The following is a 16,839-nucleotide window of genomic DNA, read 5'->3' as shown; positions in this document are numbered from 1 at the left end:
TGGAGTGCAATGGCATGATCTCAGCTTACTGCAACCTCCGCCCCTCCAGGTTCCAGAGATTCTCCTGTCTCAGCCTCCTGAGTAGCTGGGATTATAGGCGTTTGCCATCATGCCCAGCTAATTTTCGTATTTTTAGTAGAGACGGGGTTTCATCATATTGGTCAGGCTGGTCTTGAATTTCTGACCTCAGGTGATCCACCTGCCTCGGCCTCCCAAAGTGCTGGGATTACAGGCGTGAGCCACTATGCCTGGCCTTGCATACCAGATTTTATGAGTAAACGTTTCTCTTATTATTGTTTTCCAGTTTCATATTAGTGTATTTCTTCAGTGTAGGTTTCTTAACATCAGTTTATTGTGTTTTTTGGTTTTACCTATGTATTATAATTTCAGACAATTTTCAATTCTGTATGCTTTAAGTCAATATGGGATTTAATTAAGAGATAAATCACTGGCCGGGCATGGTGGCTCATGCCCGCAATCCCAGCACTTTGAGAGGCTGAGGCAGGTGGATCACAAGGTCAGGAGATGAGACCATCCTGGCTAACACGGTGAAACCCTGTCTCTACTAAAAAATACAAAAAAATTAGCCAGGTGTGGTGGTACATACCTGTAGTCCCAGCTACTCGGGAGGCTGAAGCAGGAGAATCACTCAAACCCGGGAAGTGGAGATTGCAGTGAGCCAGATCATGCCATTGCACTCCAGCCTGGGTGACAGAGCAAGATTCCATCTCAGGAAAGAAAAAAAAAAAAAAAAAGATCAATCACCAAATGTCTATCACAATCATATTATATGTGTGTGTGTTTATAAATATATGACCCCAATTTTGGTGAAAGCTTATCTTGTTTATATTATTTTTTAGCTAATTTTTAATGGTGGTTTTATCTTCTCTAAGTGAGTAGTCATGGAAATAGTCTATTTTCACCATGTGTTTAATGATGAATGTATATTTTCTTTGTATGAGAGAAACACTTTTGTAATTTGAGGGTAATTTTTAAAAAGGTTTATAATGCTGTATTTTTTTGAGTTTTTTTTAATGTTAGTGTGGTAAAAACACGTAACATGAAATTTACCATCTTAAATCTATTGAAGTGTACATTTCAGGCATGGTGGTGACTCACATCTGTAATCCCAGGATTTTGGGAGGCCAAGACAGATGGATTGCTTCAGGCCAAAGTTTGAGACTAGTCTGGGCAATATATGGAGATTCCCTCTCTACAAATAATTTTTGAAAATAGCCAGGCATGGTGGTGTGCACCCATGGTACAAGCTTTTTGGGAGATTGAGGGGGAAGGATTACACAAGCTTTGAAGTTAGAGTCTACAGTGAGCCATAATTGCACCACTGTACTTCAGCTTGGGTGACAAAGTGAGACCCTGTCTTAAAAAAAAAAAATGTACATTTCAGGCATGATAAAAATATTTATATTGTTATTCAAAAAACTTCTAGAAATTTTACACCTGTGAAACTAAATACACATTAAGTAACAAGTGCTCATTTTGCCCTCTTTTCAGCCCTTGACAAACACCCTTTTACTTGCTGATTTTATGAGTGTGACTACTTAAGATATCTCAAATAAGTTGAGTCATATGGTATCCATAATTTTGTTACTTGCTAATTTCAGGTGACATAATATTCTCAAAATTTATCTTAAAATGAGGCAAGATTTTCTATTTGAAAGCTGAATAATATTACATTGTAGGTATATGTTACATTTTTTGATGTATTTATAAATCAAGGGACATCTAAGTTTCTTCAGCCTTTTGGCTTTTGTGCATACTGATACAAAAAATATGGATGTTCATATGTCATTCAGGTCCTGCATTTTCTGTTATGAATATAGATTCATAAATGAGATTTTTGTATTTGATGATTTCATTTTTAATTATTTGAGAAACATTTATAACTTTTTTTTTTTTTTGACACAGAGTTTCGCTCTTGTCGCCCAGGCTGGAGTCCAATGGCATGATCTCAGTTCACTGCAACCTCTGCCTCCTGGATTCAAGCAATTCTTCTGCCTCAGCTTCCTGAGTAACTGGGATTACAGGCATGTGCCACCATGCCTGGTTAATTTTGTATTTTTAGTAGAGATGGAGTTATTCCATGTTGGTCAGGCTGGTCTCGAACTTCTGACCTCAGGCGATCTGCCTGCCTCGGCCTCCTTGTTTTCCACCAACAGTCAACATAGTTTTTTGTTTTTTTTTTAATTTGTAGTTTTTTATTCTTATTTTTTTTTTGAGATGGAGTCTCACTCTGTCACCTAGACTGAAGTGCAGTGATTTGTTCTCATGTCCCCGGTTCAAACAATTCTCCTGCCTCAGTCTCAGAGTAGCTGAGATTACAGGCACCCACCACTATGCCTGGCTAATTTTTGTGTTTTTAGTAGAGATGGGGTTTTGCCATATTGGCCAGGCTGAGCTCGAACTCCTGACCCATGGTGATTCACCTGTCTCAGCATCCCAAAGCACTGGGATTAATGTGAGCCATTGTACCTACCTGGATGGTTTTATTTTTATTGCATCATCAACTGATTTTGTATTTTTAAAAATTTTATAGTAGCCATTCTAAATGGGTGTAAGGTGATTTTGTTTTTCATTGTGATTTTTATGCATTTTTCTACAAATTGTAATTTCGTGTCTTTTTAAATGCTTCTTCCTATTTGTGTATATTTTTGGTAAAAATTTAGTTCAATTATTTGTACATTTCCAAATCAGATTATTCAACTTTATTATTAGTCTTAAGAGTTGTTTATAGGCCAGGCACAGTGGCTCACGCCTATAATTCCAGCATTTTGGGAGGCTGAGGCAGGTGGATCACGAGGTCAGGAGATTGAGACCATGGTGAAACCCTGTCTCTACTAAAAATATAAAAAATTAGCCGGGTGTGGTGGTGCGCTCCTGTAATCCCAGCTACTCGGGAGGCCAAGACAGAAGAACGGTGTGAACCCGGGAGACAGAGTGTGCAGTGAGCCGAGAACGTGCCGCAGCTACTAGGGAGGCTGAGGCAGGAGAATTGCTAGAACCCAAGGCAGAGCTTTCAGTGAGCCAAGATCGTACCACTGCACTCCAGCCTGGGCGACAGAGTGAGACTCCGTCTTAAAAAAAAAAGTTGCTTATATATTATGAATATTAATGAATATCACATGTGATTTACAAATACTTTCACTCATTTTCTAGGAGGCATTGTCTCTCTATTGAATGTTCTTTGATGTACAGAAATTTCGAGGTATAGTGTAGTTAAATTTTTCTGTTCTTTTCTTTGTTGTTCATGCATTTAAGGTTGTATCTAAGAAAATGGTGCCAAGACCAGTGTCATGTCTTTTCTCCATATTTCTTTTTAAAAGATTTGTTAGTTCCTTTTTTCTGTATATGTGTTTGATTTAAAATATTTGTATATATAATTCAAGAAAATTATCCAGCTTTATTAGTGTTGGTATCCACGTTTCAACATCATTTTTTGAAGAGATTTTTTTTTTTCTATTGCTTATTCATGGCAACTTTGTAGAAGTTCATTTGATCATATACAGAAGAGTTCATTTTAGGGATCTTTATTCTGTTCTTTCATCTACTTATCTGTCTTTGTGTCAGTACCACATTGTTATTGTAGCTTTTAATATGTTTTGAAATCAGAAAGTATAATGCCTCTTTATTGTTTTCATATGCTTGGCTATAGTTTTTTTTTTTTTGGAGACAGAGTCTCACTCTGTCACCCAGGCTGGAGTGCAGTGGCACGATCTTGGCTCACTGAAAGCTCTGCCTCTCAGGTTCTAGTAATTCTCCTGCCTCAGCCTCCTGAGTAGCTGGGATTACAGGCATACACAGCCATACCCAGCTAATTTTTTGTATTTTAGTAGAGACAGGGTTTCACCATGTTGCCCAAGCTGGTCTCAAACTCCTGAGTTCAGCAGGAAATCCACCCGCCTTGGCCTCCCAAAGTGCTAGGATTACAAGTGTGAGCCACCGTGCCTGGCTTGGCTATAGTTTTTAATCAAATTTTAAAATTGTGAAGCATATTTAAATTGTATTATTGAATCTTATGTAGAGATTATATTGAATTAGTTCACCACTGTAGCTTGTATTGACAACTTTGGAAAAATTAAATTCTTCAGTCCTTGAGCAAGAATATGTTGAAGAGTGTGTTTCATTTTGATATATTTTTGGATTTGCCAGTTTTGCTTTTAATTCCTAGTTTTATGCAATTTTGGTCAAAAAACACAGTGTATAATTTTGGTCTTCTTAAATGTATTTGTCGTCGTTGTTGTTATTGTTGTTGTTTTGAGACAGGATCTTATTCTTGCCCAGGCTGGAGTGCAGTGACATGATTTAGGCTCACTGCTGCCTCAACCTCCTGGGCTCAAGTCAACCTTAGCCCCTTAAGTAGCTGGGTGTACAGACATGCACTACCATCCCTGGCTCATTTTTTATTATTATTTATAGAGACAGTGTCTCACTATGTTGCCCTGGCTGATCTCAAACTTGTAGCCCCAAGTGATCCTCCTACTTTTGTTTCCAAAATTTTAGGATTATAGGCATAAGCAACTGCACCCAGCTGGTATTCTTAAATTTAATAAGACCTGGTATTTATCATAGCAGAATACACAAGGTGCAAAGAAGAATATTGTATATTCTCTTGCTTTTTACTGGAAAGGTTTGTATGAGTCTGTTAAGTCTACTTTGTCTGTGATATGGTTTGGATGTCCATGTTTCCAAACCTCATGCTGCAATGTAATCTTCAGTGTTGGATGTGGGACCTGGAAAGAGGTATTTTTGTCATGGAGGTGAATTCCTCATGAATGACTTGGCACCATCGTCTTCGTAATAAGAAAGTTTACACTCTGTTAATTCAAAAGAGAGCTGGTTCATTAAAGGAACCTGGTTCCTTCACCTCACACTTTCTCTGTCTATTACCATGTGATATTTCCAGTTACTCTTTGCCTTCTACCATAACAGTAAGCTTCCTGAGACTCTCACCAGAAACAGATGCTGGCACACACTTCTTGTACAGTCTGCCAAACTGTGAGCAAAGTATGCCTTTTTTCTTTATAAATTATCCACTCTCAGGTATTCCGCTATATGCGAAATAATTGGAGTTGGCAATTTACTTCTAAAGGCACTATGTTATGTTGGAGAGCAGAAAAAGCTGTGTTGGGTAAATGTAACCAATTTATATTTTCCTTCTATGTGGCTCTTTGCATTGGGCTCACCTGGGGCACTGCACACACTTATTTATAAATTTTTCACTGATGCATTTTGATCAGTATGTTTTTGTTACATTTATATGTCTGTAAATAAATTAGGGCCTGTGGTATTTTTCTATGACATCTTGCTTATGTAGCTTGTGTGATTTTATATGTTATGTAAAGTATATTTATCTCTGAGTCTAGCAAGTGGAATAATTTGTTATTTTTATTTTTTTCAGTTATGTGTTCTCATTTTACCCAAGACTTTTGGCCAGAGCAGCATATAAAAGATCATTGCCAAAAAGTGACACTGAGAAGATATAAAAACTGTGAACATAAAAATGTACATTTAAAAAAAGACCATAAAAGTGTGGATAAGTGTAAGGTGCACAGAGGAGGTTATAATGGATTTAACCAATGTTTGCCAGCTACCCAGAGCAAAATATTTCTATTTGATAAATGTGTGAAAGCCTTTCATAAATTTTCAAATTCAAACAGACGTAAGATAAGCCATACTGAAAAAAAACTTTTCAAATGCAAAGAATGTGGCAAATCATTTTGCATGCTTCCACATCTAGCTCAACATAAAATAATTCATACCAGAGTGAATTTCTGCAAATGTGAAAAATGTGGAAAAGCTTTTAACTGCCCTTCAATCATCACTAAACACAAGAGAATTAATACTGGAGAGAAACCCTACACATGTGAAGAATGTGGCAAAGTCTTTAACTGGTCCTCACGTCTTACTACACATAAAAAATTTTATACTGGATACAAACTCTACAAATGTGAAGAATGTGGCAAAGTTTTTAACAAGTCCTCAATCCTTACTACCCATAAGATAATTTGCACTGGAGAGAAATTCTACAAATGTAAAGAATGTGCCAAAGCTTTTAACCAATCCTCAAACCTTACTGAACATAAGAAAATTCATCCTGGAGAGAAACCTTACAAATGTGAAGAATGTGGCAAAGCTTTTAACTGGCCCTCAACTCTTACTAAACATAAGAGAATTCATACTGGAGAGAAACCCTACAAATGTGAAGAATGTGGCAAAGCCTTTAACCAGTTCTCAAACCTTACTACACATAAGAGAATCCATACTGCAGAGAAATTCTATAAATGTACAGAATGTGGTGAAGCTTTTAGCCGGTCCTCAAACCTTACTAAACATAAGAAAATTCATACTGAAAAGAAACCCTACAAATGTGAAGAATGTGGCAAAGCTTTTAGATGGTCCTCAAAGCTTACTGAACATAAGTTAACTCATACTGGAGAGAAACCCTACAAATGTGAAGAATGTGGCAAAGCCTTTAACTGGCCCTCAACCCTTACTAAACATAACAGAATTCATACTGGAGAGAAACCCTACAAATGTGAAGTATGTGGCAAAGCCTTTAACCAGTTCTCAAACCTTACTACACATAAGAGAATTCATACTGCAGAGAAACCCTACAAATGTGAAGAATGTGGCAAAGCTTTTAGCCGGTCCTCAAACCTTACTAAGCATAAGAAAATTCACATTGAAAAGAAACCCTACAAATGTGAAGAATGTGGCAAAGCTTTTAAGTGGTCCTCAAAGCTTACTGAACATAAGATAACTCATACTGGAGAGAAACCCTACAAATGTGAAGAATGCGGCAAAGCTTTTAACCATTTCTCAATCCTTACCAAACATAAGAGGATTCATACTGGAGAGAAACCCTACAAGTGTGAAGAATGTGGCAGAGCTTTTACCCAATCCTCAAACCTTACTACACATAAGAAAATTCATACTGGAGAGAAATTCTACAAATGTGAAGAATGTGGAAAAGCTTTTACCCAATCTTCAAACCTTACTACACATAAAAAAATTCATACTGGAGGAAAACCCTACAAATGTGAAGAATGTGGCAAAGCTTTTAACCAGTTCTCAACTCTTACTAAACATAAGATAATTCACACTGAGGAGAAACCCTACAAATGTGAAAAATGTGGCAAAGCCTTTAAGTGGTCCTCAACCCTTACTAAACATAAGATAATTCATACTGGAGAGAAACCCTACAAATGTGAAGAATGTGGCAAAGCTTTTAAACTGTCCTCAACCCTTTCTACACATAAGATTATTCATACTGGAGAGAAACCCTACAAATGTGAAAAATGTGGCAAAGCTTTTAACCGATCCTCAAACCTTATTGAACATAAGAAAATTCATACTGGAGAGCAACCCTACAAATGTGAAGAATGTGGCAAAGCATTTAACTATTCCTCACACCTTAATACACATAAGAGAATTCATACTAAAGAGCAACCCTACAAATGTAAAGAATGTGGCAAAGCTTTCAACCAATATTCAAACCTTACTACCCATAACAAAATTCATACTGGAGAGAAACTCTACAAACCTGAAGATGTAACAGTGATTTTGACAACACCTCAAACTTTTTCAAACATAAAATAAATTATACTGGTGAGAAATTCTAGAAATGTAAAGAATGTGACAAAGGCTTTACATGGTTGTCACACTTGATTATAGATAAGATAATTTATATTGGAGTAAACTTCTACAAGTATGAAGAATGTGGCAAAACTTTTAATTAATGCTCATACCTTATTGTACAGGAAAGAATTTTTACTTGGAAAAACATGTATACACAAAGAATGTGGAAAAGCCATTAATATGTGCTCATATCTTACTCAACATCAGAGAGTCTGTACTTGATAAAACCATTATAGATGCAACTAGTGTCAAAATATCTTTCAGAAAATAGAAGCCTTTAAAGTGAAGAAGATAATTCATTCTGAAGACAAACATTACAAATATTAAGAGGGTTGTAGTACCATTACTTGCATCGCAGATCTTATTGTACACATTTTGTACTAAAGAAAACCCTGAAGCATTGCTCAAATACTGTTCAACATCAGAAAATTTATATTAGAAAAAAACCCTGGAAAATGTAATAAATTTGTAAAAACAGTTTTGAAAAACTACAGCTTATAAAACATGAGGGTCTATAATACTCGGTTGATAGTTCAAAGTTTGTTCAACATCAGGGAATTTATATTGGAGAAAAACCCTACAAATGTAATCAGTTTGGAAAAACATTTTTTTAAAAACCACAGCATAGAAAACACCAGAGTGTTCATATTAAAATATGTTTTCACAGATGCAGTAAAAATGAAAAAAATTTAATCCGAAATTAAGTTTATGTAAATATCTGAGAATACACAGTAGAAATATCTAAGGCACGGACACTTCAGACATTACACTAAATCAGTGCTAAGTACAGAAAACAACACTAAATAAAACTTGGTGGATAAATTATTTGTATATAACATTAAAAGAAGTAGAAGATTTTCAGAGTTATAATTACAATTAAAGTATACTTTTATCTTGAAAAAATTACTGATTTTTAAATTAGTGAATAATGATGTAATTAAACTCTCACATAACTTTATGCTCTTTTTTCATTCCTGCTATATTCACATGTGAAAGCATGTGACCAATTGTTGCTGCATCAAAGATGTGAGAGATTCTTTTATTAGGTGGGCATTATTTAAAACATTTTTTATGGAACAATAAGGATATTAAAGTGTAAGATGCAGCCAGGCATGGTGGCTCATGCCTATAATCCCAGCACTTTGGGAGGCTGAAGCCGGTGGATCACCTGAGGTCAGGAGTTTGAGACCAGCCTGACTAACATGGTGAAACCCTGTCTTTACTAAAAATACAAAAATTTGCCAGGCACCTATAATCCCAGCTACTTCAAAGGCTGGAGCAGGAGAATCACTTGAACCTGGGAAGTGGAGGTCTCAGCCGAAATCATACCCTTGCACTCCAACCTGGGCAACAAAAGTCAAACTCCATCTCAAAAAAAAAAAAAAAAATGTAAGATGCATGATGAAAATATAACTGGAGAGGCTCTTTGTGGTTAACTTATAAAGGAGTGATGCAAGAGGTAGGTTTTCAGAGTAATATTCTTCTGCATTATAGTGAGAAAACAAGTTTTTTATTTTAGTTAAAATTGGTTAAATTAGGAAGTCATTTTACTTATTGTAATTTTATGTAGTTAAATAAAGTACATTTTTAAATTTTTAGATTACATGGAAACATAACTTTTAAAAAATGTGTTAAGACCATTGTACATTCAATGAAGCATTATTATGCTTCTAACTTTAACCTATTCCACCTTACTCAAGGGTGTATGTAAAAGATAGTAACAGTATACTATTTGGTAACATAATGGACTAACATTTCTAGTAATCTATTTCACCAGTGGCTTTCAACTGCAAATAAGTTAAAGAATATTTTTCTATAGGTTAAATATTCCTTTTTGTCTTATTTAAACTTACTGTTCTTAATTTCTGTGGGTACATAGTATGATTTTAATTATCTTATTTTATTCTTTGTGCTATTCATAATTTTTTTTGTTTGGTGTTTTTTTTTGCTTTTTTTTTTTTTTGAGACGGAGTCTCACTCTCGCCCAGGCTGGAGTGCAGTGGCACGATCTCGGCTCACGGCAAGCTCCGCCTCCCAGGTTCACGCCATTCTCCTGCCTCAGCCTCCCAAGTAGCTGGGACTACAGGTGCCCAGTACTTGCTTGGGTTTTTCTTTTGGAGACGGATTCTGGCTCTGTCACCCAGGCTGGAGTACAGTGGCATGATCTCAGCTCACTGCAACCTCCACTTCCCCGGTTCAAGTGATTCTCCTGCCTCAGCCTCCCAAATAGCTGAGATTACAGGTGTCCACCATCACACCAGGCTAATTTTTGTATTTTTAGTAGAGACGGAGTTTCACCATGTTGGCCAGGATGGTCTCGATCTTCTGACCTCGTGATCTGCCTGCCTCGGCCTCTCAGAGTTCTGGAACCACAGGCATGAGCCACTGCATCTGGCCAAATGTGTATATATTTATGCAATATATGACATGTTTTGATACAGGCATATAACATGTATTAGTCACATCAGGATAAATAAAGTATCCATTACCTTCAGCATTTATCCTTTGTATTACAAGCCAATTCTACACTTCATTATTTTAATGTACAATGAAATTGTTATTGACTACAGGGTCATTTTAATTATAAAAATTCTATAGAAGTATAAATAAAATCCATACATTCCTGAGTCATGAATAAACATTGTTATATATTTTTCTTTGAATATGTGGCCACTCTGCCTGAAACACATAGTTTTAGTTTCGACTGACATAGGGTTAAATATACATTACTCTAAAGATAAACCTTAGGTGTAAGAAAATTATGGAGTAAGTAACTGTTCTTGTGAGTATGAGTTTGTACCTATTTTAGGAAGAAAAAATCAATATTGAAGCAAAACAAGTAATTTTAATAAGGTGACTAATTTACTAGAAAACTAAAAACCTCAAAAATGCTGAAAGGAAATCTATACTGTCTGCTTTCTATTGAATTCATTACTGTAAGATCTTATGGTTTGTGGTTCAGAATCTCGCCATGCAAACTTTTTTTTTATTTGCTTGGTACTCATGCTAGACCCATAATTTTTTTATTATTTTTTCTTTTCTAGTTCATGAGGTATTAGGTAAGCTCACTGGGGATTATAAGAATGATTTTTATGAAATTTAGTTGTGCACACAAAATAATTTTTAGGTGCAATTCCACAATTAATGTTTTAAGTTACATTTAGTTAGGACATTTGATTTTGTTTATTTAATTGGATACTTCTATATAAACCTACTTTAGTTATTGTTCATTTCACTTTCTATAATTGACATATGTAAATTTATTGAGCTAATTAGTTCGGGTAAATACTAGGGAGGCTTCATAAGTTCTGAAGTTTTTTTGTTCCGTTTTGTTTTGAGACAGAGTCTCGCTCTGTCACCCAGACTGGAGTGCAGTGGCATGATCTCGGCTCACTGCAACCTCCGCCTCCCAGGTTCAAGCAATTCTCCTGCCTCAGCCTCCTGAGTAGCTGGGACTACAGGCACATACCACCATGCCCAGCTAATTTTCTGTTTTGTATTTTTAGTAGAGACGAGGTTTCACCGTGTTAGCCAGGATGGTCTCCATATCCTGACCTTGTGATATGCCCACCTCAGCCTCTCAAAGTGCTAGGATTACAGCCATGAGCCACTGCGCCTGGCCTTATGAGGATGTTTCTATACATAAATGTAGCGAACAAGCATGACAGTGCTTGCTGTGTAACAGATTGTCCATAATAAGCCAAAAATATTTCTGCTGGAGTTAGTTTGTAACTTCAAGTCAGAGACGGAAAATATCAGTGATGAAATAACACTGATTCTTCCTGTGGAGAGAACATTTTCCTCATCTTTAGTAAAAATACAAAAATTAGCTGATCATGGTGGCACATGCCTGTAATCCCAGCTACTCAGGAGGCTGAGGCAGGAGAATCACTTGAACCCCAGAGGGAGAGGTTGCAGTGACTCGAGATCACGCCATTGCACTCCAGTCTGGGCGACAGAGTGAGACTCCATCTCAGAAAAAAACAAAAAACTGAAGTTTTGTAAGCATCCTCAAAGAAATCTACACCTGTTTCCCAAATACTTGCAATTCAAAATTAAATTTCACAGAATCTTTTCACAAGAGTGGATAGACAGTTGTTTTCTTCAAACTGAGACCTGGACTATAAGGTCTTGATTCTAGCAGATCTGGTAGGACTATCTACAAACCTGCATGCAGGGCTCTGTGAGTGGCTGCTGGAGCACATTGGTGGGCAGAGAAGGGCCATGGAGACATTTATGATCACCAGATGCCTTCAAAGCTGCATTATGCAAATGCTGGGCTTCACTTCCTAATGAGTTCTAGCAGACTAGTGTTTCCACCAGTCCCTGACCCATGCCTTCTGAATCTGCCTTGCCCAGGGTGCCATATTCTAGTTGAACTAATTTGATATTTGTTACAGAAAAAAAGGCAGCAGGTGGATACCCCTTTCCAGGGCATTAATAATTGGATGCTTGGTGTCTCAGGGTTTATTCTAACCAAGATGACTGACAGTAATGGACACAGTTTTACCTTTGCCCAAAAAAGTTTATTTCAAGTGGAACATTTTTTATAAGTTTATTAAATATAACTCTAAGAATATAGAGGTTTTTTTTAATGACTTCTCAAGAACAGGTGTTGGCAAACTTTTTATAAGAAAGCAGAGAGTAAATAATGTATACTGCACCATGTGGCATTTGCCACATCCACTTACTCAGCCCTGAAGCTCTAAGAGGCTGGAACAAATGAAGAGGCTGGAATAAATGAAGGCAGTGAAGGGGTAGCCAGTGGGGCCTCAGCCAGCAGGCCCATGGCTGCTGCTGGTCCCTGATATGGGGGGAGCCACAAGGGAACACAGCAGGTTATGCAGGACACAGACCCTTGAGTTTGCTGAAGTTTCCCATGGGACCAGGCTCTGCCCCAGAAATGCCACTAACAGTACCCACTCATCATGAGGGCTGTATGCACATCTTTTGCCTGCTCCCACTCTTTGCCCAGACTGGGGCCTGCTGCTGCCACTGCCAGGGGAACATGGCCACCTGCAGATGAGGTCAGGCAGAGGAAACAGTGTAAGAGTCAGGATTTCAGCAGCTCCCCATGTTTCTACAGGCAGCTTCTTTTTCCAGGAACAGGGTCCTGTTTCCAAGCTAGCATCTGCTATTGTGAGGGTTCTTATGTGCTGCCTGGAAGGTGCTCTTGGCTGCAATTTTGGGCAAGGGTTTCGGGAGGTCTTCAAAGGCACGGGTCTAAACTTCCAAACATAGCAGCTGTGCCTTGGGGTCTTCATGTCACCATTCTGACTGTGGACATGATAAGATTTCACATTTTTATAACTTTAAAGAATTTTTATTTTTAATTAAAACTTCCATGCCTTCTGTAATATTTTCAGATACTACATTTGAGGCTATCCTGTAAATGTCTTATACTTGTATCTTTTTGTGGCTGTTTGCATGTTGCAATAGTGATGTTTTTATTACTGTAAACATTTTAAGTTTGTGTTTTAGGAGACTTTGACCTATTTGTGGCCTCTTTTTGAGACTCATGTTTATTGTAGAAAGAGGAATAACAGAGATCCATGTTTGAGTCAGATCAATCTCCTTTTGCCATCAAGGATTTAACATCAGAGGCTCCAAAAATGTAAAAGCTGATTTAATCTTGAACAAAAAGTGTATGTATTATTAATACGACACAGTAAAATATTTTTGTTCATATTTTCAATAAATTGAAAAGGAAAAAGAAAAAATAGGATTTTTCTCATACTGGCTTTTTCAGGTCTTTTGATTGAAAAACAGAATCTCCTGTATCAAACAATAAAAGATTATTTATTTTATTTTATTTTTTTCTGAGGCGGGAGTCTCACTCTGTCACCCAGGCTGGAGTGCAGTGGTGCAATCTCCACCTCCCAGGTTCAAGTGATTTTCCTGCCTCAGCCTCCCAAGTAGCTGGGATTACAGGTGCCCACCACCACGCCTGGCTAATTTTGGTATTTTTAGTAGAGATGGGGTTTCACCATATTGGCCAGGCTGGTCTCAAACTCCTGACCTTGTGGTCCACCTGCCTTGGCCTCCCAAAGTACTGGGATTACAGGCGTGAACCACTGCACCCAGCCCAAGATTTTGGTGTTTTTTAAAAAATCTTTTAATTATCACTTTGGCTAAATAAGTGACTATTATTTTATGAGAACTTGTGATTCTGTTTCGGTCAAGTGTTTTAACCCTTTGACATATTTGACAGGCTTTCCAGAATGAAATTTCAGCTTAATAATTGTCTTTTCTTTGACCCTTAACTTTTAGATGTTGCAGAGGGCTAATGCAACATCCAGAAGAGTAATCATCAGAATTATTTGATATGTTAAATTACATGGAAAGCATCATAAAATTAAAAATGATGTCTGACCTTCTTCGACTTATATTTTAACAAATGCTATTAGCATTTATTTGAAAATTGTATGAAATTTCTGAGTATATGCTATTAGTCATAATTATGGTTATTATGATAGGTTATTATAGGACACAGATAAAATCAATTTTTTCATTTGTTTCTTTATAACTATTTTATTTCCACAGTTAATGAATTAATTTTAGCATAGTTTTATGAAAAGATGGAAAGGACTCAGACAAGTTGAGTACAAATTTCTGATAATTTTACAATCAAACTGTTTAGACTGTGTAAGAAGTGTGAGAATTCTAATGAAGAGAATGACTATTATGAAACTACTAATCCAGGCAAAACAAAAATTAATTGAACATCATGAAAATACTCTACCACATTTTTATACTAAATTAGCCAGTACTAAAATTGTTTTAGATATGCCATTTGAATAAACTTTGTGTTCCAAGTCAAATTATGTATGATAACTTAGTTATCCGTGCTATGCACCTGAATTGAAGAAACAAACCAGATATTGAAGAGGACGTAAATTTAATGTTATGTGTGGACTCATGGAGAACCTAGACAGCCAACAGCCACTTGTTCATTTCTGAGTTCTTAAAGCTTCCTCTATCAAAATCACTGCATTTAATTACTCATCACAGAAGAGATAAAAAATAAATTAAGTTAAATTGAGAGAGAGAGAGAGAGTGTGTGTGTGTGTGTGTGTGTGTGGTGACTATTCTAATTACTAAAATAGGTTAGGACCAATTTTTTTTTTGTCAAACAGAATCCTGAGAAGACAATCAAAACTTCATGTACATTTCTGCTACCCGATGGGCTATTTAAACATTTGTGAAGAAATTTTAGGCCGGGTGCAGTGGCTCACTCCTGTAATCCCAGCACTTTGGGAGGCAGAGGTGAGTAGATCTCTTGAGGTCAGGAGTTTGAGACCAGCCTGGCCAACATGGTGAAACTCTGTCTCTACTAAAAATACAAAATAGCTGGACATGGTGGCACTCACCTGTAATCCCAGCTACTCAGGAGGCTGAGGCAGGAGAATCGCTTGAACCCAGGAGGTGGAGGTTGCAGTGAGCCAAGATTGTGCCACTGCACTGCAGCTTGGGCAACAGAGCGAGGTTCTGCTTTAAAAAAAAAAAAAAAGGAATTTTATTTGTCATTTTTAATTCATGTCTCTAGAATAAAAGTTTTCTCAGGCCGGGCGTGGTGGCTCACACCTGTAATCCCAGTACTTTGGGAAGCCGAGGCGGGTGGATCACCTGAGGTCGGGAGTTCAAGACCAGACTGACCAACATAGAGAAACCCTGTCTCTACTAAAAATACAAAATTAGCTGGGCATGGTGGCACATACCTGTAATCCCAGTTACTTGGGAGACTGAGGCAGGAGAATCACTTGAACCCAGGAGGCAGAGGTTGTGGTGAGCCAAGATCATGCCATTGCACTCCAGCCTGGGCAACAAGAGTGAAACTCCATCTCAAAAAAAAAAAAAAGTTTTCTCATGCAAAAAGTTTGATGTTATAACAGTAGTCAAAATAATATTAGGAAATATGTTTTGCTCATGAAACATTTCTGAAAAAGTCTCCAATAATAAATATACTTATTTTACTAGACACGTTATAAAACTGTTAAATAAGGTATTACAGAAACAGTAATATTGAGCAAAGCTAACTAAATTGACTGAATTGCTTTTGTAATTGCAGATTGATGACAATCAGGTTAACTGAGAGTGAAAAAATGTGTTGACTATTATAAAATAGTCATTGAAAGGCTTATGCACCTGATAATAGAACCGCATGTATCTTCTGCTACTGAAGTCTAATATGACTAAATGCAGCAAAGCTTTAATGCATTATGGCAAAGCATATTTTCACTAGGTAAAGAATGCTTTTAATGGTCTACTGATGGAACACTATAAAACCCTTTATAATCTAGAAACCAGAGATTGAGTCTGCCTGCCATCTACATTGCAGCAAGACTTCAGGACTTTAAACCTTGGGTTGATAATCTCATGACTCAGAAGGGCCCCTCCAAACTTGCAATTGTATACCCATCAGAGATCTTAAGGTAAAGCTAACCAGGGAAGCTTCTCCTCAAAAGCAGATGGTAACATTGACATAGATAACTTTTTTTTTTAACAAGATAAAAAAATCAAGAAAGACATCTCTGCTATCATGACACTCTTAGTCCACTGTTTTTTTCTTATGGCTCTCCAAATGACAAAAATAAAAAAGGGGTCAGTTGTGTGCATTCATGAGCTACACTTTCATATGAAAATGATTTTGCAGCCAACCTTCTATATGGACAAACTTACGCCTTGATAGGTAAAAGATGAAGGGCCAATGTGGGTGAGATTTTTTTTTTTTTTTCAGATGGAGTCTCACTCTGTTGCCCAGGCTGGAGTGCAGTGGTGCGATCTCAGCTCACTGCAACCTCCGACTCCGTGGTCCAAATGATTCTCCTGCCTCAGCCTCCCGAATAGCTGGGATTACAGGCACATGCCATCACGCCCAGCTAAGTTTTGTATTTTTAGTAGAGACAGGATTTCACCATATTGGTCATGATGGTCTCTATCTCCTGACCTCGTGATCTGCCCACCTCAGCCTCCCAAAGTGCTGGGATTACAGGTGTGAGCCACTGCCCCCGGCCTGGTGAGAATTTTTAATAGGACATCTGTTGCTTCATAATATCAAAAACAGAATATTTGTCCACTGCTCTTCACCTACTTTATAAGTTAAAGAGAACTTATTCAGAATAGATTATAGAGTGTTGCCAGGAGGCCATTACTCTTCTTAATGGGTATCATTTGTTAGGTCTT

General features: G+C 37.2%; 1 protein-coding gene across 1 annotated transcript in view; it reads left to right on the top strand.

Moving 5' to 3' along the window:
* LOC129459385 (zinc finger protein 43-like) overlaps positions 1-8,614 on the top strand; it is a 167,240-nt gene extending 158,626 nt beyond the window's left edge. Inside the window, 1 exon segment of the mRNA XM_063616172.1 lies at positions 5,762-8,614. Within this exon segment, the coding sequence (XP_063472242.1) occupies positions 5,762-7,617 (1,856 nt within the window). The 3' untranslated portion in view covers positions 7,618-8,614.
* Positions 8,615-16,839: the final 8,225 nt, after the last annotated feature.

The sequence above is a fragment of the Symphalangus syndactylus genome, chromosome 13, assembly GCF_028878055.3.
Source record: "Symphalangus syndactylus isolate Jambi chromosome 13, NHGRI_mSymSyn1-v2.1_pri, whole genome shotgun sequence".
Taxonomy (NCBI): domain Eukaryota; kingdom Metazoa; phylum Chordata; class Mammalia; order Primates; family Hylobatidae; genus Symphalangus; species Symphalangus syndactylus.
The sequence above is the reverse complement of the archived record's forward strand: the minus strand, read 5'-3'. Positions and strand labels throughout refer to the sequence as shown.